At 41.4% G+C, this 23371-nt stretch overlaps 1 protein-coding gene across 3 annotated transcripts in view; it reads left to right on the top strand.

Annotated features, from left to right (window-relative positions):
- The first annotated feature begins 346 nt into the window (after nucleotides 1-346).
- TC2N (tandem C2 domains, nuclear) overlaps nucleotides 347-23371 on the top strand; it is a 32879-nt gene continuing 9854 nt past the window's right edge. The window contains exons 1-8 of one of the 3 annotated variants that reach the window (XM_082284320.1): nucleotides 347-426; nucleotides 13701-13818; nucleotides 14509-14739; nucleotides 18067-18231; nucleotides 19985-20076; nucleotides 20679-20754; nucleotides 21916-22016; nucleotides 22676-22792. In XM_082284320.1, the coding sequence (XP_082140446.1) occupies nucleotides 13761-13818; nucleotides 14509-14739; nucleotides 18067-18231; nucleotides 19985-20076; nucleotides 20679-20754; nucleotides 21916-22016; nucleotides 22676-22792 (840 nt within the window). In that variant the 5' untranslated portion in view covers nucleotides 347-426; nucleotides 13701-13760. Of the gene's footprint in view, nucleotides 427-8708; nucleotides 9016-13700; nucleotides 13819-14505; nucleotides 14740-18066; nucleotides 18232-19984; nucleotides 20077-20678; nucleotides 20755-21915; nucleotides 22017-22675; nucleotides 22793-23371 lie in introns of those variants that run through there. The other 2 variants (XM_082284318.1, XM_082284319.1) reach the window with 2 other exon arrangements.

The raw sequence follows: 23371 nt of genomic DNA, 5'->3' as shown, positions 1-23371 counted from the left end.
ACATTGTAAACCATGAAAAAATCGCTTTTTCTCTCTAAAACAGAAGCCTGGTTGTGCTTCTAGCAAAGCGAGGCGCAGCTCCGGCACCGACTTTGCAGGTGTCATGGTCCAGCAAGCGCCAAAGAAGAGTTACGGGCAGCCATTGAGAGGTAAGTCTGCCCTAGCGAGAAGCTCTGGTGAGGAGGGAGAGTCCCAGGCGGCCGAGGAAACTCCCCCTCCGCGATAGGGCGCGGTGAGTAAGCGCGGCGGGGGCGCACCTGGCGGGCCGAGCGGGCGGCGGGGCGGCAGTGCCCGGCTGTGAGGGCAGGCGGGGGCCGGGCGGCACGGAAGGAGCGGCACGGAAGGAGCGGGGAGAGCGGCAGGCGACAGCCCTGTCCCGGAGCAGCTCCAGCGGGCAGAGGGGCGGCGGCGGCGCCCTCCAGGCAGGTACCGGGCCGGGCAGCGGCAGCGGGGGGCCAGGGCGGGACCGGGGGCCGCGGGGAGGGCAGCGCGGGTGCGGGCAGGGCAGGTGCGGGCAGCGGGAGCTGCCCCGGCAGAGGCGGCCGTGTGCGGCCGGGCGTCTCTGCTTCCTATCGAGCGGCAGGCTTTGGGAAATCTAGGCAGGTAGAAAAGTAGTAACTGTTTTGAAGTACTGGGGCATTAAATCTTCATATAAATTTGGTCCGAGGTTCAGTTGTACCTAGAACAGTTTTTGCTGTGTGAAAATGGCCTTGTAAAATTTAAATGTTCTGTGTGAAATTAACAGTTAAGTGTTGTCACAGGCCAGCAGCAGCTAATTAGATCATCTTCGTTAGGAACACTTCAAGTAATTAGAGATATGGTTTAGCCAAAACTCCAAAGGAAGTTGTGAATATAGCTAAACAGTTTCCCCCTGTATGGGATGCAATTAGCATCTGAAAACACATTATATTTACTGAAGTTGTATCCTGCTGTATCCAAGAGCACTGCTAAAGCAGCAGGTATAACTGTAAGCCGTTTCAAGCTGTTCTGTTCACTGTTGTTGAATGCATACCATGAAGCTGGATTCCTGGCTGTTTCACATCACTCTGGTTATTAAACAGCAGTCTGAAATAAATGCCATCTTTAATTAAGCTGTCTTGCAACTCTCCTTTGATGTGGAAACATGCACGGTGTCTCATGTGATGCATTTCTCTAGATAAGAATGAAAAGGTCGATATTATGACCATTCCTACAATGCACACTTCCAGTCAGTGCTGCTGTAATTGTGCAGGAGAAGAACAAGATCTCGGGATGTCCATTGGGCCACAGCCTTCCCATCTAAACGATCCTGTGAGCACCCACACCTTGGAGCTGGACCCTTGCAGTCCTAACCCTCAGTTTCTGATCTCAGCAGGCTCAGGTTTTTCCCAGTGATACTTGCTGAATGCATTGAGTTTTGCTGCTTTATGTGCCTTTAGTTTTTACAGTGTTGCTTAGTTGGGTGTCCAAGCTGTCCCGGCATCCAGAAGCGAGGTGTACCTTGATAAGTTATTCTTGGAGAGCCCAAGTGTCTTTAGATTACATATCAGGGGATCAGGACTACTTAAAAACCATGCAGGGGAATACATTGCCATGCTTTTTTCCCCCCGTTCCTGTTCTTTCTAGGTTTTGTGTATAGCTGTTAGACAGATGTGAAGAATTAAGTTCTGAATTTGCATCTTTCGTTTCTCAAGAGAGTGCTAGACCCATAAACCTTTGTGCTGTTCTGGGCTGGTGGTCTCTGGCTTCTTACTTATGAAACTGTTTCACCTTGCTTTCATTATGTTCATTAGGTGAGCTGTAATCTTACAACTCGGTGGCTAGGGCATGAATCCAGGAGTGGGGAAGTTTAATTTCTAGTGTTTTTTCCAACTGTATGCTAAATATTAAAATATATATTTGCAGAATACATGTGGTTAAGCAATATTTAATTTCAAGAGAATATATTTATTACTAAAGTGTCCCTTGATTCTTGCCAATACTTATAAAATGACACCTACATAAAAATGCTGCACCCAGAGGGTATGTTGGACTCCACAAATGTCACATGAATTCCACTGCCCTCCCCTGCATTTAATTGAGATGATGGATCCCCAGGTGATTCATTCCTCTTTATTCTTATGCTGTGGAAAGAATGAACGTGGGCAGGATTGTTCAGTCAGTCATGTGTGTAGGCTGTTAATTTACAATGTTGGAAAAAAAGTTTAGGCACTGGTCTCTTTTTCTTTGTCCTAAACCTCAGACTTAGTTATTTTGCTTGTTTGTTTTGTCACTTGTTTAGTATCTGCTGGTTTGCTTTTCACTCAGCCTCCATTGATCGTGTTCGTGGGTGGGTTAGTTTCAGTTGTAAGTTACTCTAAGTGCACTCCCCAGAATTGGGGCTTGGCTGTGAAATGGGCAGTCCTGCTCTGTCCCCCATTTTCCCCACTGCATTCTGACCCCACCTTGTGCAGTCTACCACAGGAGAGTTGGAAAACTACTTTTTTTTTTTTTTTTTTTTTTAAGGGAAAAAAAAAGGTTTGTTTATTTTGGTCATTTAATTTTGTATCTAATCAGTGAGCTGGGCCAACTCACTGTGCAGCTGCATGTTTACTGGGCCCTACAGGAATGGCTATTGGCAAGGCAGAGTTGAACAGCCCCTCCAGTAGCAGCCAGCCCTTTAAGCAAGTTTGGGACAGGCAGATGCAGCATGTGTGGTGGGCAGAGCCAGAGGACCTGCCTTATCAGGACAGCCTCAACTAGGAAGTCAGGCTTTGGCTAGCTTAGGCCATCTGTCTTCATGTCTGTCCTACCTGCTGTGGCTTATACCAGAATTACACTTTGGTGGAACATTGAAGTTTTTTGCTTGATTAAGATGCTACTTACTTCATTTGGTGAATTTTATGTGATGCATATCCTGACATACTGCTCCCCTCTCTGGACTCTTGTTTAATTTTATGAAAGAATGGCTTTGTTTACTCGGATTTGTTATCTCCCAAGATACCTTAAATCTGGTAAATATTCTCTCTCATCTAAGTAGGACAACATCCAATCTCTGTCAGCAGAGAACTTAAGATCTCGTCTCTTTAAAGTGAAAGGCAGAGCAAGCTCTAACTTGAAGCAGAACAGTCTCTGAGTTAAGCCGTGTTGTCATTCTATTTAGTAATGCTGTTCAGGCTCCATCAGAAAGATTGCTTCTGCAGAGAGAAGTTAGGTTGATAGCGTTTTGCAGCCAGGATGGATCTTCACATCTAAACTGAGAAGCCTTGTGGGAAGAGGTTCAGAACCTGGGTTTTCTTGAGCTTCTCTGTGTTCCATTAAATTTTTTTGATGATCTTAATACATCAAACCATGCAGAATTAGTGAGGATACTTGTCTTAAGCTTAGTATTTGTTTGCCTGTCATTGTAGCTGAAGTTGGCACTAATTCACTGCCAAAAGAAAATTATGTCGTCAATCTGATGCTTATCTTTCCTGTAAATTGTACTCTGGTGATTTTGTTTTGAATCTTTGTTTTCCAGTGATCTAATAGCCAGACTTAAATGTGAGAAAACAGATAATTAGGTTGCAAATTAAGGCTATTGATGGTCTTGAAAGCTAATGGAGGCCTTGTGGTCACTGCAATGGCCTGAAGAGTGAGTTCTGGAGATGCTCCTTTGGTGATTAAAGCAGCTTTGAAATCCAAAAAAAGCAGTCTAGAAGGACCGTGTCCCAGTGACTGAAACCTCCATGGCACTCCATTAATTTAGCACCTATGCTTTGGAGCCTGGAAGCTGGAGGTGGACTGGTGCGGGGTGCTGCAGCCTGGGCAGGGGGGGCCTGGCTCCCGGCGCAGCTCCCCTGGGCACCGCGCTGGGCCCCGGAGCCCCTGCGGCCTCATCCACAGAGTGTGCTGGGAGTACAGGGATGCACACGTGTAGTGCCTCAGCTTTGGCTGAAGCATGGAGAGCCGAAGGCTGCCTGGCTTTTGTGGGACAGCCTCATCATCAGAGGTGTGGGAGGGCCCCTTCTTCCCACAGGAATGCAACCTCTCTCTCCCGCAGAGTGCCCATGCCTCTGGGCATGTGGCTTTGCCCACCCTGCTTGTTGAAGTGGGGCCAGGTGGTTCATGTGGCCAGAGATGGCCCAGCCCTTGACCAGGGCTTGACAGGGGCTGGAGAGGGCAGAGAAATGGCGAGGCTGTGGCAGAATTCTCTTCATAAAGTTCAGGCCTGCAGTCAGTCCGATGTGCCTGTACGTCTTGCAATACGTAAAGTGCCTGCCATGCAGAGAGGAGGATTAGTCAGGACAAGGGTTGAAAGTCACTTGAGCAGTGCCTTTGTGGTTGGTGGTCAACTGATGCAAAAGCAAGTTGTGTCTCCTGTTTCTGAAAGAAATTCTGTTGTTTAGCACTCCTAAGTGACAACAAAACATTATCAAGACCAGTTTCATTTTGCAATAGGGGGAAATTCTAAAACTTTTAATTCTGTGTTGGGTTTGTTGGGTTTTTTTTCTCCATGATTTACTTTTGCAGAAGGGAGTTCTTGGCCTCTAGATTGGGAACTATCTGATTTTCCCGTTCAGGTTCTCTGTCTTCTCAGTAGTGACCAGAGTTGCAAAAAAATTTCTTCCATGAAGCCTTAATAAAACACAGAACATCTGCCTAAATTACTCTGGCTTTCATTCTGTTCAGTGGTACACGTACTTCCAGATCTAGTTTCACCAATGTGTGAAATCATGGGCCCAAAATCTCTTTGGAAGAGTGTTGATTTAAACTCAGTAAGATTTTTAAAAACTCCATACATTTATGGTGTAGCTATTGTTCACTGTGTTGTTAAACAATTCTGTCCTAAGGGAAAACAGGGAATGGTAGCTTCATGCTGCCAACTTCTGCTCTCAGGACCTCTGCCTTCTCAGAAGGGAGCAGAGCCCCAACACCATGTCCCAGAGTTGTAGCAGCATTTGGCCAATAATGACTGGAATCTTAGATACTGCCATTAAATTGAGACAGTTTTGATTTCTGCTTTCTCCCAGTGTCTGAGCAAACTCCTTGAAAAATGCCTCTGTTACACAGTGCCTGGTTACCACTCATCTGCCTGCGCAGCTGCCAACAACTCCAGCCAGTACAGCTCTCCAAGAGGCACTGCTGGGGCTGTTAAAGCAGTTCTGGGTCCCTGGTCTGGGTGGATTTAATGCAAAAAGTAATAAATGGTTGTACTTTATAAAGGCAGTATCCTTCTGGACTTTTATTTCAGTGTGTGTTTAGGCAGCTTCCTGAGCTCAGCACACATGCCCTGCAGAGCCATACTCCCACTCTGGTTTGGATTTGAATTAATTAAGATCAGTTCCCATTTCCTGTTCTTGATTCATTCATTTAACCTGTTTTCATATATGAAGTGTACTTTAATCACCTTTCCTTTCTTAGTCGCAGACATAGTTTTTTTAACTTTCATTTATACAGCTTATATGTTTGCTTCCTCTCACCACTGTGTAACTGGTTTGACAGTGACAGTATGGAGCAGAGCTGCTGAACAGGGAATCCTCACCCACTGGAAACTCCAAAATTGACAGGCTTTTTGTTTTCATCATGAAACAGGATAATAATTATGTGCAAAATAACTATTAAAAAATTGCTTCACCTAAAACAATGCAACAGATGTGTACGTGCATGTATATGTAAAGAAATAGTCCATCTTTGCTCGTGTGAAACTATTTTTCCATGCAAAACTGCTTGGGTTTCCTTCTTTTCTTTTTTTTTTTTCCCCCCAAATATACAGGAAAAGCCATTTGCATTAGCTGTCTGGATGTTATATGTGTACCCATGTGTTTTCTGTATGGCTCTGTGGTCATGGCAGTGGCTGAGAAGTCCTGAATGCCATTTAGTGCTCTTTTTCAGTGTTGCATTGAGCTGGTTTCCAAGGGCCATCTTTTCAAAACTAGACACATTTAGCCATGTTAGGGAACTCCACAGGCAGATGCTCTTGCCTAAAATACCTTCTTCTTGGCTGTCCTGTTGAAAAATGAATCCAGATGTTTCCAGTTTTCTTTGGTATCAGAGCTATAGAAGGACTGCTGACAGTTCTATTTTCGTGGTTTCTTGGCATTAACGGCAGAAAGAGAAAAAAATTTGATTAAAACCTGACACAGAATACATAAAGAAAGTCTTAAGTTTTAAGTTAGATTATAAAGTAACAATTGGTGATGTGATTTGTTCCTAATCTGCTTAGAGCAAAGGACTTATCTTATGTTGAATTCTTTCCATGTTCTCATCAAAAGCCAAGTTCTTTTAACAGATATTTTAGTCTCTTCAGCTTTCTTTTCTGGTGTCCTGACTTCAACTCTTGCTTTGCTGTTTTCCATCTGAATCCAGAAAGGTCTGCAGTCCAACATAATGGATTTATTCTTTTGTGTTTACTGCCCCAATACATACAATATTGTACATTCTTGTCCAAGTCAGTGAATTTATCTTCAGTTAACAGGAACAGTGTTGTCTGATCAGTAATTGGATGAATTGGTTACTTGCCTAATGCAGCATTAGGAAGAAACATGATATCAACTTTTACAGCCCAGAGCACAGGGGATTCAGCATATTAAAATCCCAAGTTTTAAGCTTTATCATGGGATAGATTTATAATGTTTCTTTCTTAATTCAAATATAAATCTCACACAAGAAAAACTGGATCAGATTTATGGAAATTTTTCTTTTGGCCCTTGTAAATTATATTGTTAATGTTTTGTATACTGGGGTAGGATGGGATTAAATCTGTATTTAAGGGCTGCAGGTGCAAGGCTATCATGCTGAAGCAGAGTCAGGGTGTCCCTGGGGTCCGTGTCAGAAGGACAACTTTGGATCCTGTACTCATGCCAGGGTTTGTTCCCCTTCTCCAAGGGGTGCCTGAAAAGCAGAAGCAGTTGTTCCTGTAGCACAATAGCTCAAGCACACACACCTGCTCAGCTTTATTTTTCTTCGGGGAAGTAGGCAGGAGCAGTTAGTTCTTCTTTGTGATGTACTGTGGTGCTCTGTGCCTGGGCTGCGTGTGCAGATGTGCTGAAAGCCATTTGGCCTCCTCCAGGCTGGAGCCCTGGGAAGAAGCAGCTGCTGAGCTGAATGAGACCACAGCTAGATTGCACAAGTGATCTTTAGGGTTCAGCTCAGGGCCTGCATGAGGAGAGACATAAATTAGATCATCTTTGTCTGGGCAGAGAAGCTGGAGGGAGGAGGGAAAGCTGGAGTGGGACATGGCATGTTCTCTCAAAACTCCATGTGGGAAGATGTGGCTGCTCCAGGAGAAGTTTCTGCCCTGGTACAGTTAGAGCTAGACCTCATTGGCAGGAGAACATGCGGAGCAGCTCTTGGGCTCACAGTGAGTTCTGCTGTTACTGCTGTGAGAACACCCAAGCTAAGAACTGGTCTCTGAGGTGCTTTCCTTTCCCTCAAAAGAAGCTTGCTGAAGTTAAATAATATTTTTGTATAGTTGTCACATCCTGACTGACAGCAGTGACATATTAAGCACTCCTGCTGATTACAAGAGTTTTAAACTTTACCTGCAACTGTTACCTGTAGGAGAGCCCAGCAAACAGGATCTTACCTGAATGCTATGGCCGTCACCAAAGGGAGTGCGGAGATGCTGTCTGCAGGCTCCCACCTTCCTCCTTCACTTGCTCAAAATACAGTCAGAAGAATGCAGAGCCAGGGGTGGACTGGTAACAATTTGGAATGTCAATACAATGCTCTGAGAGCAAGAGCAGTCTTGCCCTTTCAAGTGTTAATGAAATATTTTCTCACCTTAGATTATCCTGTGATATTGTTGAGTCTGAGGTGGATAGTTCCTGGAGATAAAGTATTGGTAGTGAAGGAATAGCTGTTGGAGTATTTTCTGAAATAAAAATATGTCTTTCTGCTGAAGTTGCTTAGTGTAGTGCAAGCGTAACTGGTTGAAATCCAGTGGTGTCAGAAGCTGAGGGGAGTGGGACAAGGGCTCATAATGGGTCTTCTGGCCTTCTAAAGAAAAATTCTGCTTTGGCAAACTGTGAATGAGAGGAGGTTGCAGCACAGGACTATGACAGTTCAGACCCATGATCTATTCCATTCAGTTTCCTGTTTTTGTGATCAGTGAGAGGAACCCGTAAAACTTCCCCTGGTGGGCTGCTGTGTCATCATTTACCAGCATGGGAAGGTGCTTCCTGTGCCTGGGCAGTTGGTGGTTTGTTTGCATCATGGAGTGTCACTTTACCATCTATTTCTGTTACCCGATTCAACTGCATAACTGCTTAAACAACGCTGGGAGCCTCTGTGCCCCAGGAAAGCTGTGCAATGGTCTGTCATAAAATCCCCATCAGCTAAACTAGGTTAACGATGAATGGTCTTCTCTTCAGCTTTAAATATGTAATTGCACTCTTTGTTTCATTTGCTGTACTGGGAGAGTTTTGCATTTCTTCACTATGTTTCTGTTGAACTGTTGGTAAGGTATCTCTCACAGGAATGCCCTTCTGGTTGTGTCCTTCAAAAGTGTTCTCATAACTTCTCTCTTTCTGTTGTGTTATTTCAGCATCTTCTTTGTGATCCACTGCTTTCAGGGTGAAATCCCTTTTTCTTTCCAGTAACAAAAAAAGAGAAAGCCTCACATTATTTTAATTTTCTTGGAAGGCAGAAGAAGTGGAATAATATCTGCGTGCAAATTTCCAGAGTTTTCATGCTCTTCCAAGAGTTGTGGCTCTAAACAGAGGAGGGTGTATGTACACACACCCCCCCACCCACGAGTTACTGCAAATATCACTGTTGTGGGGTTCTTCCAGAAACAGATATAGAAAGGAGCTTCTTATCATGCACCTGGTAGGTGTGTGTTGGCATGACATTTTTTGTTTCCTTTTTTTTTTATTCCTGCAGACAACCTGCTACTGCTGAAGTTTATAATGAATGGGAACAAAAGCTGTGTCCTCTCTTTCCACATGCTCAGATCCACCTGCAGTACCTGTCTCTCCTGTGTGGGCGGTACAAGTCAGACCTGCCTACAGTCCCCCAAAAAATAGTTGGTTTTTCTTAAACCATGGGCTTTATGTCTTTGGTGAGTGTATGTAGGTACGTGTGCTCTCCTTGCTGCTATAGTAGCAAAATACCTGGCGCCAAATGTCTCAAAACCATTTAGCTGTTTTACTAGTGTTGGCCAGTTTTGAGATACGGTGGTCACCAGCCATCCCTCTTCAGCTGAAGAGCTGTGTTAAGAGGGGTGCACAGCTCCCAGATGCTCTCCCCTAGAAGCAAAACCACAAAACAGCTGGCTGTGAAGTTAAGCCTTCAGCAGCATGTACACCATCAAAAGATAATCCATCTGACCTGCACCAGAAGCAGCTTTTGCTGCGCTGTGCTTCTGTTAAACATCTGGAGACCTGAGCTGGTGCTGTTCTGCTCTCTGAAGGATTTATATGACTGAGATTGACTGCACCTTCTGGATCCAAAAGGCAGAAAGTCATAGGGTGGCATAACAGGTAGCATAAGAGGTATCATAAATGGGGTGTTTGGCTGAGGTGTGAACTAGCAAGCTTGAGCTCACTTTCTCCAGAGTGCAGATCGTCAGATGTTGCGAAGTGTCCTGGCTCTGCTGGGGCTCCTGGAGTTGTAGACGCTTATGTCATTCGAAGATCTGGCCCAAATGCTTTATAACAACTGATGCTCCCTATTTCCGATATTTTGTTTTACACGTCCTGCTGTGTGAGAACTTACTGTTACTAGAATTTTGCTGTGGTATGTTTCTAAAATGCAGATCTGAGAATGCGTTGTATACATTTATGACTGGCAATAAATCTCAAAATGTTTGAAGCTACTGGTTTAGCCAGCTTTCCCTGTTTGAGAACAGCTATTTCACCTTTGTTTCTATTGTGTGGTTATAAATGTGTTACCTGTTCAACTCCTATGGAGCAGTGCTGTGACTAAATGCAGTAAAATTAATTGGCAGCCTGCAGTCTTGTTGCAAAACACACCCTTTCGTCATAAGGCAGTAAAGACCTGACATTTCTTTTCAGACTACTTTCAGCTTTTAATATTTAACATTGCAATCATCCGTTTTCTATCATGTTCTTTTTATTTAATGAGTTGTTGAAAATATTTACTTTCTTCTCCAAACATCTCTGTCTTGAAATGGTTCTGGAGGCATCTGGAACTAAAGTCTTTGATACTCTGTTTATCTGATTTTAGCTCAGTCAAAATTTCTATCAGAGGAATCTGGAAATCATTAAGATAATTTATGTTTTCCATCTAAACCCATTAAAATAATAGTGATTATAATTCTCTAGGCTCAGTGTATGTGTGTGGTTAGGTTTTAAACTGTCATTTCCAGGATGTTCTAATAAGGTTGGCTCTCTTTTTGCCTTAGTGTGGAAGTCCTTTGGCTGAGTTACATTTGCTTATCTTACTTTGGCTTTATACTGGGAAGAGAGGAATGAAATGGCTTACTGAATTTGGTGAAAAACACCAAGAAAGAGAGAATTCTACACGAGAGTGACAAGATCTGTGTTCAGTTCCCTCTTCTTCAACTTCAGTCTTCAAACTGATTTCTCTATCTCTGTTTTTTGTCTGAAAATGAGGGATAATTCTCTTTCTCCCCATCCTTTTGTCAGTTTAGAATCTCAGAAATGGAGGATGTCCTTGTTATGTGCATATTGCCTAACAAAAACTGACCCCAAAAAGTAGAGATAGTGTCAAGGAGTCTTAACTTCTTGTTAAAATGGATGACATTGCTGGGAAGTCAGTATTTCTTTGTGATTTGGTGGTGCACCTAACGAATGTCTCTATAGTTCTGGTTTATTTTATGAATATAGTCCCAGATAAATTCATGTTAGTACAACCTTTTAACAACTGTTAAATTATATACTGAGGATTTTTGGGTAGCCAGCACCAGCAAAAGGATCTGGCATATGGGATAAGTTTAACCTTTGATAGAAATGTCAGCTTCTGTCAAGGTCATGAAATACTTGCTTAGCCTTGTACAATGTTTTTCTTCATTTTCAGTTAATAAAATATACAACAGAACCTGCTAAATTTCTTTCTCTCCCACATGGTTAAGAGAAAACTTTTGCATGCAGTGAAAGTTGTATAAATAACTGTAGGCAGCTTGGAAAGTACAGATACAAGAAAATATATTAACTGGGAGTCAAGCCATCTAATTTACTGCCAGGATTGCTCAAACAAACAAACAAAAAAAAACCAACAGTATTTATCACTGTAGCTTAATTAAGTGAATTTAAACTTTTAAAAGTAATTGAGGCCATCCACGTTGGGATTCCATGAACAAAGCAAAGTGCTCTAAGCAGAACAGGGGAGCACTGTGTCCACATGGCCTGTCTCTCAGCAAATGCTGTCATTTTTTTGCTAATGTGGTTGTGGTGTAAGTCGAGGGACCCAAGGGCAAGTTTTGTCACTGAAACCATAACATTTCTAAGCTTAAAGAAAGGGTAAACAGTATTCTAGTCTCTTACTCATGGAACTTTCTTCTCAAACTCATATAATTAAGCTAAAACTGAAATGGAGGCTCTAAGATATGTGTCTATATACTTTGGCATTCACTATTGATATTGCCTTGCTAAAGAACAATCTGTAATCCTTACTCTTCTTTACAGTAGGCAGTGATGAATTGCATTATATTTGTCTTCAGATAGAAGAACAATGTATGAATATGAACATTTGCATACTGATAAATGGGGAAGAAAGATAATGGTTAAAGAGTATCACAGCTGACTTGGCATTACTGTGAAAAACATGGTCTTTTTTAATGATAGAAGAACAGAAGGTGTAGAACTGCATTATTACTGTTTTCCTCATTACCCATATGAAGCCCTTTCTTTCTAGGTAAGGCACTCACCCCCTGTGAAGGAAAGGCAGCTGCTTGTGACAGATGATTTCCATTTGTTTATTTGCTCACATTAATGGTTCCAGCTAAACAATTCACTACCATTAACTGAATTTTCTCTGATGCAGAAAAACAAATTTTTCCACTTTATGTAGCTAGAAAGTAGGGCAGTACTAACATTTTGGTTTCTTCACCAGCAGTAGCGAATAAATTCAATCTGGACATTTTGAGATAAAAGTCTGTTTTGCCTGTGCAAACTGCCACTGAGGCTTAGATACCATTGTTGCAAAGCTTAGAGCAAACAGAGCAGCTGTTTCAGTCCAGTTTAAACATGGTGAACAAGAGTGAAGCATATTAACTCCAGCTGTGTACTGATAACAGCTGGGAAGGAAAATCACTGCAAGGGAACCCAAAGTAAATTAGCAGCCTTAGCTATCATGAGTGTGCCTCCAAGGGAGGAGCAGCAGTGAAAATCTGATCCTTAGAACCATGGAGAATTTAATGAGAAATTCCCATGCCTCCTTTTGTGCTTCTGTGAAAATGCAGAGCAGGTTCTGGAGCTGGTGGCATTGCCTCTGAAGATTTTTGATGCAGATCTCATGTTGTACTTACGCTCATGGGCAATTTTAAGATGAAGGCAAGTACTGAGAGGGATTCTGCACAGAGTAAGGGTGTCTGAGTTAGGTGAATGTCCATGGTGTAGTATCTCCACTTGACATCTGCAAAATTTTGAGGAGCTTTTAATGAAAGAAAGATTTGGGGGACATTATAGTTATTTCCATAGAATTTGTGTTTCTCTAGCTGTCTTTTAATATACAAAGAAAATTACAGCACTGTCCAAGCTGCAGGTGGGAATGGTTTCTGTGTTGGAGCACAGATGCTTTCAGAAATTTCTTGCATTTGAAATAACTCATAACAAACATGTCCATTTTTCATTTTTTGGTAAAATTGCATATTTTCTCTGTGCTTTCCCCCCCTATCCTACTTGTTGTCTTCCCCATCCCTTCAACCTATGTTCATGTTCTGTTTGGCATCTTCTAACCTTCGTGGAGTTAGAATTGTGTCCTGGATATGTTCTACCTTGTGTATTTTAAGCAGATGTAAAAGGACTAGACTTAGCTAAAGTTTTGGACAGGAGGCAACACAGCTGTCTGTGTCCCTCTGAAAAGAGAACATAAGGATATGAATAAAGACATTTAAATGAGGCCAGTTAGCATTGTCATAAAGTTCTTAAAACGTTAACCAGCTGTTAGAGACTTGTTCTCATTTCTTTTGTAGATTACATGCCTCTTATTTTGCTGAAAGTCAGCATGCTCTATTTCTGTGTGCACAGCAAACAATTATATAATAAACCAGGTCTTGAGTTTCATGTGTGTACAATTATGAGATAGCAGTAGTTTCTCAAAGAAGGCAGTTTTGGCATCATTCATAAAGCCTGTTTTCAAGTTAAAAGTATGGAGTATGTCGAGTGAAAAATGTAAACACATATAGAGGTATGTGAAAATAGTAGGGGGGTGAAAGAGGATAGGAGAAACATGAACAAGGGAAACAGAATTAAAAACACATCTTGCAAATGACTTGACAATACCATGTCAAAACAGCTGTAAAGCTGAGCAAACTCTAAAGCCCAGTGGCACACACAAGTATGAGGAGAATTTTAGGGTTTCCAAAAGACAGGGATCTGTCTGAGTGGATCACTGAAAGTATTTGAATGCCATATGTTAAAATTATCTCTTTCCTTGTGCTTTTATATAAAAATGATCAGTCTCAGTGAGAGAAATCTGATGGCTCTAATACTTTTATGACTGAAGTAACTTTCTGACTGATCCTGAGACTGTGTCCAAAATTAAATAGCTGATAATACTGCATTCTGATTTCAGTTACTCCCATCTACTGTGGTTTGTTTTATTGTGTTTTTCAGGTTTGATAGCTGCACTGGATCACTGATTGAGGTCCCCTCTAAATTATAACACTGACAACAATGGCAACAGAATGTATAAAAACCTGCTGTAAATGGTGTTTCTGCATGAACAAGGAAAGTAAGTGAGTTCTGACATAATGAGGATTTAAGAAAAGTTTTGCTGTTTTCTTAGATTTTCCATTAATAAAGTGACCGTGTTAACCCTGATAAACTTGATTTCTCTTACAGCATCCCAAATTCTTTCCATACCTCCACTTGGAGATTGAACACATGCTTGTTAGTGTTATGAATTGGAACTGAGAAATGACACTTCTCTGAAGTCTGCTCTTTGCGGTCTAGAATACTGTCCAAAAAAGCCAGCTTTTTTACCCAAGGCTGTGTAAAGGTCTTATATCTTTCAGACTCTCAGAAATTCAACGCAGTTTTTTTTTTCCTTTTTTTTTCTTTTTTTCTTTTTTTTTTTTTTTCTGTGGATATTTTAAACTCTGTTAGGATTTTCTTGGGTGTCTTATTTGTTCAAAGAACTCTTCTATGATACAAGTGTAGCTCTTGTGAAAATTCGCTTAAAAGGAAGGTAGCTATAAATATAGAAGCTTAGGCAACAAAGAGTTTGGATCAGGACAGGTGTCAGGAGGATGAATATCTTTTCCTGGTGCTAGTCCTGAATGCTGTAAAACTGAATGCTAGCAGCTGTTAAGTAATGTATCAAGCAGAGATATTATTAAATAAAAGAGATCTGTTCATAGTATTGTTCAAAAATTAATGCACATGTGTACTGTCTGTTTTTCTTGCTCTTTATTTTTAGCAGTTTCCATGGTGCAGGAATCTGAAGCAGTAGCTGCAAGCAAGCCAACTATTGTAGAGAAGCCTCCATTGTCTTCTGTGTCAGTGAAGCGTCAAGTTGGCTGTTCAGAGGATTATTTGCTTTCTAAACTGCCCCTGGATGGTCAGGAGGTACCATTTGTGGTCCCTCCATTCAAATTGGCTTATGTACAGCCGAAAAACCTTCCTAGTATCTCACATACTGGAGGGATTAAAGGTAAAATACAGATGGTATTGCTGAAATAGTTGTTTAACTTTTGCTACTCCTTGAAAGTTGTCAAGTATTCCTACTGAAAACATATGTTTGCAGAACTTTTCTAGAAGCCTGGTCTTGTTTCAAAGAATCATAGATTATGCTGAGTTGGGACACACAAGGATCATCAAGTCCAACTCCTGGCCCTGAAAAGGACACCCCAAGAGTCACCATGTGCTTGAGAGCATTGTCCAAACACTTTTTGAACTCTGTCAGGCTGCTGCTGTGACCACTTCCCTGGGGAGCCTGGGAAGCTTGTTTCTTTTCTCTCTGGACACACAGAGAAGTTTTGGGAACTATGTCATCCCACTGTGAATCTCTGTGATGCTGCATGAATAAAACTGAATGGGAGGATTGCACACAGTGCTCATACTCAAAAGTAATGGAAGACACTTAAAGGAAATGGAATCTTTAGAAAGAATTTATTGGAGACAAGGAAAGACCTAACTTATCCCCAGCTTCCAGATCATTCAAGTAAAAGGAGGAGGGTGTTCTGGTTTTCATGGTTAATATTCTGGTATGTTTTAACATACTAACACATCTTGCTTTTCAAGTTTTGCCAATAGATGGCTTGTGCTACTACTTGGCTGAATTTTTTGTCCCTACTATTTCCTGCTCTTTTTGCTGCTTTTTGGAGGCCAGGGGGCACAGATCCCCGGATATGAGGTTTCATATGATACTATTAATTTTTTGTTTTACAGCAGTCTTGTGCTTCAACCTCTGTTACTGCCATACTCAAACTGCCAAAATGAGGTATGTGCAATTTAGACAGGGTAGCATTTTAAAAGAACAGGATCCTGTCCCACTAACGTGAGTTACAGAGCATATGCTATTGTTAGGCTCTTAGTCCTGCCAGGAGATGCATGCAATTTGGTAAGGGAAAATTCTGGCACAGGGACATACCTTAACCGTTGTTTCCTCTAGAATTGCTTTGCCTCAAGGATATGATAAGCTGGTAGTACATTCTTAGTCCCATGTGACTGTATTTCCCTTCTGAAGGTGAAAACCCTAATAACTGAAAGAAGTCAACCATATGTTGCATAATAACTAATGCAGTACTACCTAACTAACTTTTTTGCCTTTGTGTGGTTTTATTCCCACCCTTCCCTCTTCTCACTAGGTCCCTGCTGTTGCTTCTTTCCTGCTCCTGCAGGCCTATTACCAGACTTCCTCCCTACCCACTGTTGCATGTACCACTGGCACCATAGCCCAGCTAAGCAGCCTAGCAGAGCTGTTCAGTACAGGTGGGCCATTCTGTGCCCCAACTTCTAGTGGGCTTTATTTGGGATGTCTCACCAGCCATTAACAGCAACTAAAGAGCTGGAGGTGGAACATGTGATGCCCCCTCATCTCTCAGCCTCAGCCCCCCACTTGCCTGCTATTTCAGGAGCTAGTTCTTGTAAATCCATAGTTGGATATGCTATGGAAAAGCAGGACATGCTCCTGATAATCCCCTTCCTTACTGGGTCTAGGTTTAGGCTCTGCCTTATCTCATCGTATCTTGTCCTCAAGATACTGTACAGAGAAGTTCAAGATATTGTACAGAGAAGTTCATCAAGGACTCTGAGGCATGGATGTTCTCCAGAGAGAAGGAAGATGTGTCTTTAGATGAATGTTTTCCTTGTTCATGCTGTTAACAGTCAGTGACTTGTCTACACTGAGAATTCTGCTTCCTGATATTTCTGAGGGACCTGGTATACAGAGTGGCCCTTAGGGTACAAGCTGGTAGATCTTCTGGCAGGATGACCTGACTATTCATAATTGTCTCTCTTGAGCAAATATTTTAAATGTTTGAACAGATATTTGAGAAGTGACTCTTATGTCAAGTAGGAAACTTTCATTTCTCTTTCCAAATATAAACGCTAATTTTTTGAAGTACAGCTTTTTAAGCTGCATTAGTTGTGTTTAAAAATGCAGTGTTTACTTTTTAGGGAGATTTACTAAGTACAGTGAAGTGTGCTGTCGTTCTTTCTTCACATTAGCCAAAGCACCAGCATACTCAAAAAATGCCTTTGAAATACTTTTTTCTTAGACTGTTGTTAAATATCTGTAGAAGTCCAAGTTCTGCTCTCAGTTCCTCACCATTTTCTGTGCACATCTGGCCATTTTCCTTTAGTGAAACAGGACATGCTCAGTGTAAGCTCTTGGCAACCCTTCTGAAAGCAATTAAGTTCTGGCAGCCTTTCTCTTCAGTGCTCACTCCAGTGTGTCTCATGCTCTCACAGAAGTAAGCTAGCAGGAAGAAGTGTGCTCCTGGTCTGGAACACTGGATTTTCCATCATCTGCTGTGTAGCAATTCTTTGTGGCCTGACTTTTAGTGTTCATCCTGATTTACGTCATGCTCAAGCCCATTGCACTTGAGTTCTTTATCACTGCCCATGTTCCATCTCAGTGTTTTAGTTTTTTACTTTACTACTAGCACATGCAGGAGAGGACTCTTGAGCAGTGATATTTTGCCTCTTATGGTGCAACACACTTGTGGAACCGAAGGCCCTTTATTGAGGGGTAAAGAACTTTTTAAGAGATAGGTTGAAGTCCAGGGAGGTGAAGTGAAGGAAGCAAGTATCAGAGTTTGGCAGAATCCAGGTCGCCCCATTCTCTAATGTGCTGTTACACATGGCTCCTTTTCACTCCAGGCAGTAAAGAACGCTACAGCAGTGTTCTTCACCATTTTGCTGACCAAGGCATACAAGTTTTTTCTGAAATGATTATGGGCTGAGTAAAGGGCTGGGATTCAAGCATTCTCAGATATGTCTACTTACGCCTCAGCCAAAAATTCAAGTAATTTTGGACCAGTGACTTTACCAAGGACAGACTTCCCATGGAAAGCAGATAAGGAGACTGCAGTCATAAGCTGCATTATCTTTCTGTACGAGATCTTCCTCAAGGTCTGGGGATCCATTAGTTCAGTAAGAATATGCTGGGGGTGGGGAACTAAATAAATTGGAGGTTTTCTGTACCCATGGTGCTACTTTTCCTGTTAACTTCAGTCTTGCTGTCTGTCTTTGGAGCCTTCTGTATATAACTACTTGGGCTTTTATTGCAAAACCCCAAGACAGGGTATGCATAGTTTTTTACAGCCAATTTAATTCCAGTGTTTGCTCACACACTGTGGAAACCTGACATAACGTGAATGTGTGTTTTCTTTTTCTTTTTTTTCCCTTTACCCAAAGTAGATAATATTGAAATATTTTGTCCTTTGCCCTGAAGGCACTCTGCCTGCCTTATGAAGTCAGGCAGCATGTGTTATGTCTGGAACTCTTGCGTTTGATGTTTACTTGTGCTCCACAGAGTCAGCCAGAGCCTCGCTCGGTGAGCGGAAGGCAGAACTGCACGGCGTGTACCAGTGGCCCCGCTATGACGTGTACAACCCCTTCTATCTGGAGCATCGGGTTTCGCCAGACCTCATCAGGCGCTTCCAAGCAAAATCAGATAGTAGGAAATTATATGGGTCAGGTGAGAAGGCCCACACCCTTGCTTTTCTGTCTTCCTCCTTTTTTCAGGATTTATAGGTAAGAGGAATAAAAGCCATTAGTCTACAGGAGACTTGTTTGGTTATAGCAGTTCCCAAGCCGGTCTGTGTGCTACAGACACTTCTTGGTTGGTGAATCAATCTGCAGAGCCAGCTCTGCTTAGTTTTCAGCTGCACTGTTACTTTCTGTCTTTTGGGGGCTTAACAAGGCTTGCATGCATCACACAAAGGTAGACAAATTGGCAAAACGAGATACCATAGCTGCCTGCAGTCCAAACCAGGATGCAGTACTGGAGATTTCAGCTACCAGTAAGAGTGAGGGAGATGGAAAAAGGAAGCCAGGCAGTATGCTGAGTAGGAGGCGTGCCTGAGGAGTACATATATGGGGAGAGGAACAAGCACCAAAAAACATTCAGAAGCAGATGACAAGCACAGGTGCAAAATGGGACATGATGCTATATGCCAGATTTTTTTGTAGTTCGCTTTTGAAGCTACAGCAATGTCCCCACTTCTGTGTGTAAGAATGAGGGAGGGCTGTGAGATAGTAAAAGTTTAGATAGAAGGTGTTTGGCTATCTAGGTAAATCCTGTCCTCTGTGCTGTTCGTTGGTGTATGTATCCTATAAAGAATGCTGTTCAGACTGAAGTAGATGAGTAGTTGTTGCTTGTGATTGCTATGGCAAATGCATTCAGAAAACTCCAAACACTCCAAGAAATGTACACCCTCTCTATGAAATCGGAAGCTGGCAACAGCTCGCATTTTTAAGGATGTTTTATTTAGAATGGCATATCGTGCTTATTTTCAGCTGGGGAAAAATGTCTTAGTCTGTGTCCTGTTTTAAAATAATTCTGAATCACCATAGAGACTACATGAGAAGACTATTCTGTATCTTTTTTTAAGAGAACAAAACACACATAGAATTTTAGCAGCCTTTAACACATATGGTTTTACTAGGCTTTGTAAGCACCTGTGGGGGGGAGCCAAATGGGTTTTATTAAACTGCCTTGAACATCTTCCTTTCAGTTCATCATCTCTTTTTCCATTTCTCTTCAAACTAAGTAAACACTTTACTAGTTTTGTCTTAGTAAGTTTAAGCACAAGAAAGGTTATTCTAGAGTGTCTAGAGTACAGTTCTAAAATGCCTTTTTCCTCCAGAGTTTTTTGACAGCTGTTTCAGAACTTAGAATTTCATGTGCATGTATAGACTATTAAAGCAAAACTCTAAGCCTAGTTTGTTGCAGTGAGTGCTATGATATTTTTCATGTGTGTGGGTTTAGAACTACAGAATGTGTTTATTTGGAAGATATGAAATTAAAGTCTTGAATTGTAATGTGAAGGCCCTTCTCTTCATCTTTAAAAAAAAACTCTACACAAACAGAAAAATAAATTTATAAATGTTTTTCTGAAATTCTGGTTATTATTGGTAAACAACATATTTTTATGGTTAAAATCTTTCTGCTCTTTTATCAACAACTTCCCACATAAAAATTGACCTTTTTTTTCCATTAAAAATTTAATTTTTTGAAAAAGCCTCTCTTCCTCCCTGCCCCATCCCCCATGTTCTTGGAAAATGTTACTAGAAACAGCAGATCATACTGTCTTTAAACCATTTTGGTCATTTGTAACCTGTAGGCTTGAGCAGATATTTTCCAATAGTTTGTGAAAGTTGTTCTTAGTTGAGTTTTCTTTCTAGCAATTAAGCTAACGTGATTTTTATTGTTCTTTTTGTCTTATTAGTTAGTGATTTAAGGCCCAGTGCTTTGCCTGGATCACTTGATGTAAGCCGTTCGATGTTTGATCTCAGGAGCCCACCTCACCGATTCATGAAGGTGAGTTCCCTTGTAACCAAGATTATACTGAAAACTCAGCTTACTCCGTGTATCTGTTCCCGTTGCATTGTGTTTGCAAAGTAAATACTGGAGGGCATTGGACTGTGCACTGGGAGGACTAAAGGGAAAAGTTCAACATCTTGACCAACTTGAAGAGGCTTTTTCCTGGTGTCTCCTCTGACATTTGCTGTTCTGGCCCAGCAGGGCTGTTGAGAAACCCAAGTAGGCTGTTAAGGCAGGACAGGAGAGACAGCATGTCATGGTTCATCATCTTGTGGTTTCTTCCATCAGTTGAAAAGTGGAACACTGAAAGTTTCCATTGACACAAATCACTGTGTTTATTTATTTCTTCTTTAATAATCATGTCTTACATAGCAATGAAGTTGTGTATATTCCATGAGCAAAAAAAATCTCTGCTGGTCAGATGGGTCCTCTAATGCATCAAAATAGTAATTGCATGCTGCTGAATCAAGAAACTAGCAGGGAATGAGGCAATTATTTGAAATTGAGTATTTTGTTTTCATCATATCTTGTCTGATGGTATAGTTTCTGAGTTTTGCATCTGTTGCTCTGAATTTAGTGACTTTTTTTCCTGTCCCCAGAGATATGATTCAGTCTCCAGTGTACCTAGCAGTACCTCTTCCAGGAAGGATTCACAAGGCAGTAACAGGAGTCTGGGTAATGTTTTGTTTGTTTACCTAGTAATGAAATATTTCCCTTTTCACATGAAACATTAAGCTGTTTCTACTCTACTGTTGATGTTTTTGTTTGGATTTTGGGTTTTTTGAGGGTTTTTTTGAGATGAATCTGACTAGCAGGTCAGTTGGAGATGACTTGGCAATTTGAAATTAAGAGTTTTGGGCTTGCACTGTCCTGTTGTCTGGAGATTGAGCAAATGAGACTATGAGAAGTTCTCATGCTTTTGAGAAATTCATGCCTCGATTTGCTATGCAAGTGAACTAAGAAATTACAGACCCTGTATAAGGATAGGATGCAGCACTAGGTCCCAGGTCTAGTCCTTTTTCATGTATCAGTATTTTTCTCTGTGAAGTGCCTGAAATCCAATCCCCATATTACAGTGGTAGTTAGATAAGAATATTGCATATAAACCCAGTATCCTTATTTATGAAAGAATGCGGAAGGAGTGGAGATACTGCAAAATAAACCGTCAAAAATTAATCAAGTCCCCACAAAAGTCACCCTGCTAGAAGTCAGTTTGACCCAGTCTCTTCAAAAAGAAGACTGAGGCTATGACCTGGTTCCAGTCATGACAGAGAAATGCTGGGTACTAAATGGCTCTTCTGACTTGGAGACAGCATAATAGTAAAATGTTTACTAGAAGTTTGAGAAAGATAAAGAGGAGGCCAATTTATAAACTTAACAGTGAAAGAGATTAAGGGAAGTGATAGGATATAAATGTGTTCTGGGTGTCTCAGGAACATGCCTTTTTTCTTTCTAAAAGTTGTTTGAGTATAAAACAAGTTATTAAATTCAGTTGAGATAACCCAGACACATGGTGTGATTCTTGGCGTAGTCTCCTGTGCAGGGCCAGAAGCTGGACTTCAATGATCCTTAAGGGTCCCTTCCAACTCAGGATATTCTATGATTACATGATTCTATTCTATGAAATGTGAAGGCTTTTAGCTATGCAGAAGGTCAGGGTACTGGACTTGGTGGATATTTTGTCCTTAAAGTGTAGGTGTTAAAATATTTCAAATTTATTTTGGGAGATGTTTGCAGAGATAAGCAGCCCACCTACTATTGAGTTCCCTTATTTCTGGAATGAACTTTTAAGATACTGCATTACTTCTAAAAATATTAATTGGCTTTCTTCCATAGATACTATTACATTATCAGGTGATGAACGAGACTTTGGAAGACTGAATGTGAAGTTGTGTTATGTTTCATCTGTAGAACAGATTTGGATCACAGTTTTACATGTAAGCAAATGTAAATAAGTTGGTTACTTACTCAAATGACTATTCTACTGTGCTAAGTGGTAATTGTCATAAAATTTGTCTCTCTGTTACTTTAATGAATACTTTAAAAAAAAATAAAATTACTTGTGTTAATATAAACGAAGTTCAGTCAAATGTAATACTAGGCTTCAAAGCATCTTCCTCTCCTTTAATTTTTTTTTCTGTTGCAGTCTCTGTTCTGCTGCAGTCAGTAAGAAGAAGTAGTAGATATCTCCTTATGTTACTACACATATGTTAATATGCACTCTGGTTGTGAAGAGAGGAACTGTTCAGCACAGACTAGAAAGCTGAGCTGGTCATAGGCTCGTCCTGCTGTGGACGTTTTCCTGTGGAAATCTGAAGGCAGTAAATGGGAGCAACTGTGGAGGCAGCAATTAAGTGGATTCTGTGATTCTATGACTTTAACAGTTCCTTCAGGGCAGAACCCTAACACAACTTTGAGGACACCTAGCTTCCTGTGGCTTTTTTGTCAGCAAATGTGATACGGTTATGCTGGTTGTTTTATATACTTCCTAGAACTGTGAATAACTTTCAGGCAATGGAACTTTAAGTAGACCCTGTAACTACATCAAATGGTAAAAGTCTTGCATTGTCTAAACGGACTGTTTTCAATGTTGCAGTGCAAAGACCTGAGCTGGCCTTCTAGCTGTGGGGAAAATCCTCTTATCTGTGTCAAGGGAATTCTCACACTGCCCAAGCCAGTGCATTTCAAATCTTCTGCCAAGGAGGGCTGCAGTGTAAGTAGAGGCATGAAAAACACTGAAAAATACTTTTCCCCACAAAAACTAAATGTGACATGTAAATGGATTTTTAAAATGGACTAAACATCCACTCCTATGCCGTATTTGCCTTGGTAGCTGCCCAGGTGTGTCGTACTTTCCCTAACTTCTCAAAATCCTATTAAAAGCCTTATTCCACTTCCTCCTCCTATATCCTCTCTTGCATTGTACTCTTGCCCTCCTTCTCTCACAAGCTGGCAGGATAGATATGCTCACAGGGGACTGAACCATGAGCTGCTGGCCTCAGCACCTCCGTGGTGGGGGACCAGAGGAATACAGGGCATACCTGTACCAGGGAAGGTAGCTGATCTACTGCCTCTGATTTGTCAGGAGACAATTTTCACACTTTGGTCGCTACAGAAAATAGTAAAAATTGGTCACATGGGACAAGATTCCAGATGGTGGCGGTAAAGGAATTTTAAGGGGGTAGAAGGTAAAGCAACATAAATCTCCCATAATATGAACCAAAGGTGAAAGAAAATAAAATTAGCTGGAGAGACTGTAGCAAAAGGCTAGAGAATCTGTTATGACAATGTG

The sequence above is a fragment of the Coloeus monedula genome, assembly GCF_965178545.1.
Source record: "Coloeus monedula genome assembly, chromosome: 6".
NCBI lineage: Eukaryota > Metazoa > Chordata > Aves > Passeriformes > Corvidae > Coloeus > Coloeus monedula.
Note: the sequence above shows the minus strand (reverse complement) of the source record. Positions and strands in the feature narration are given on the sequence as shown.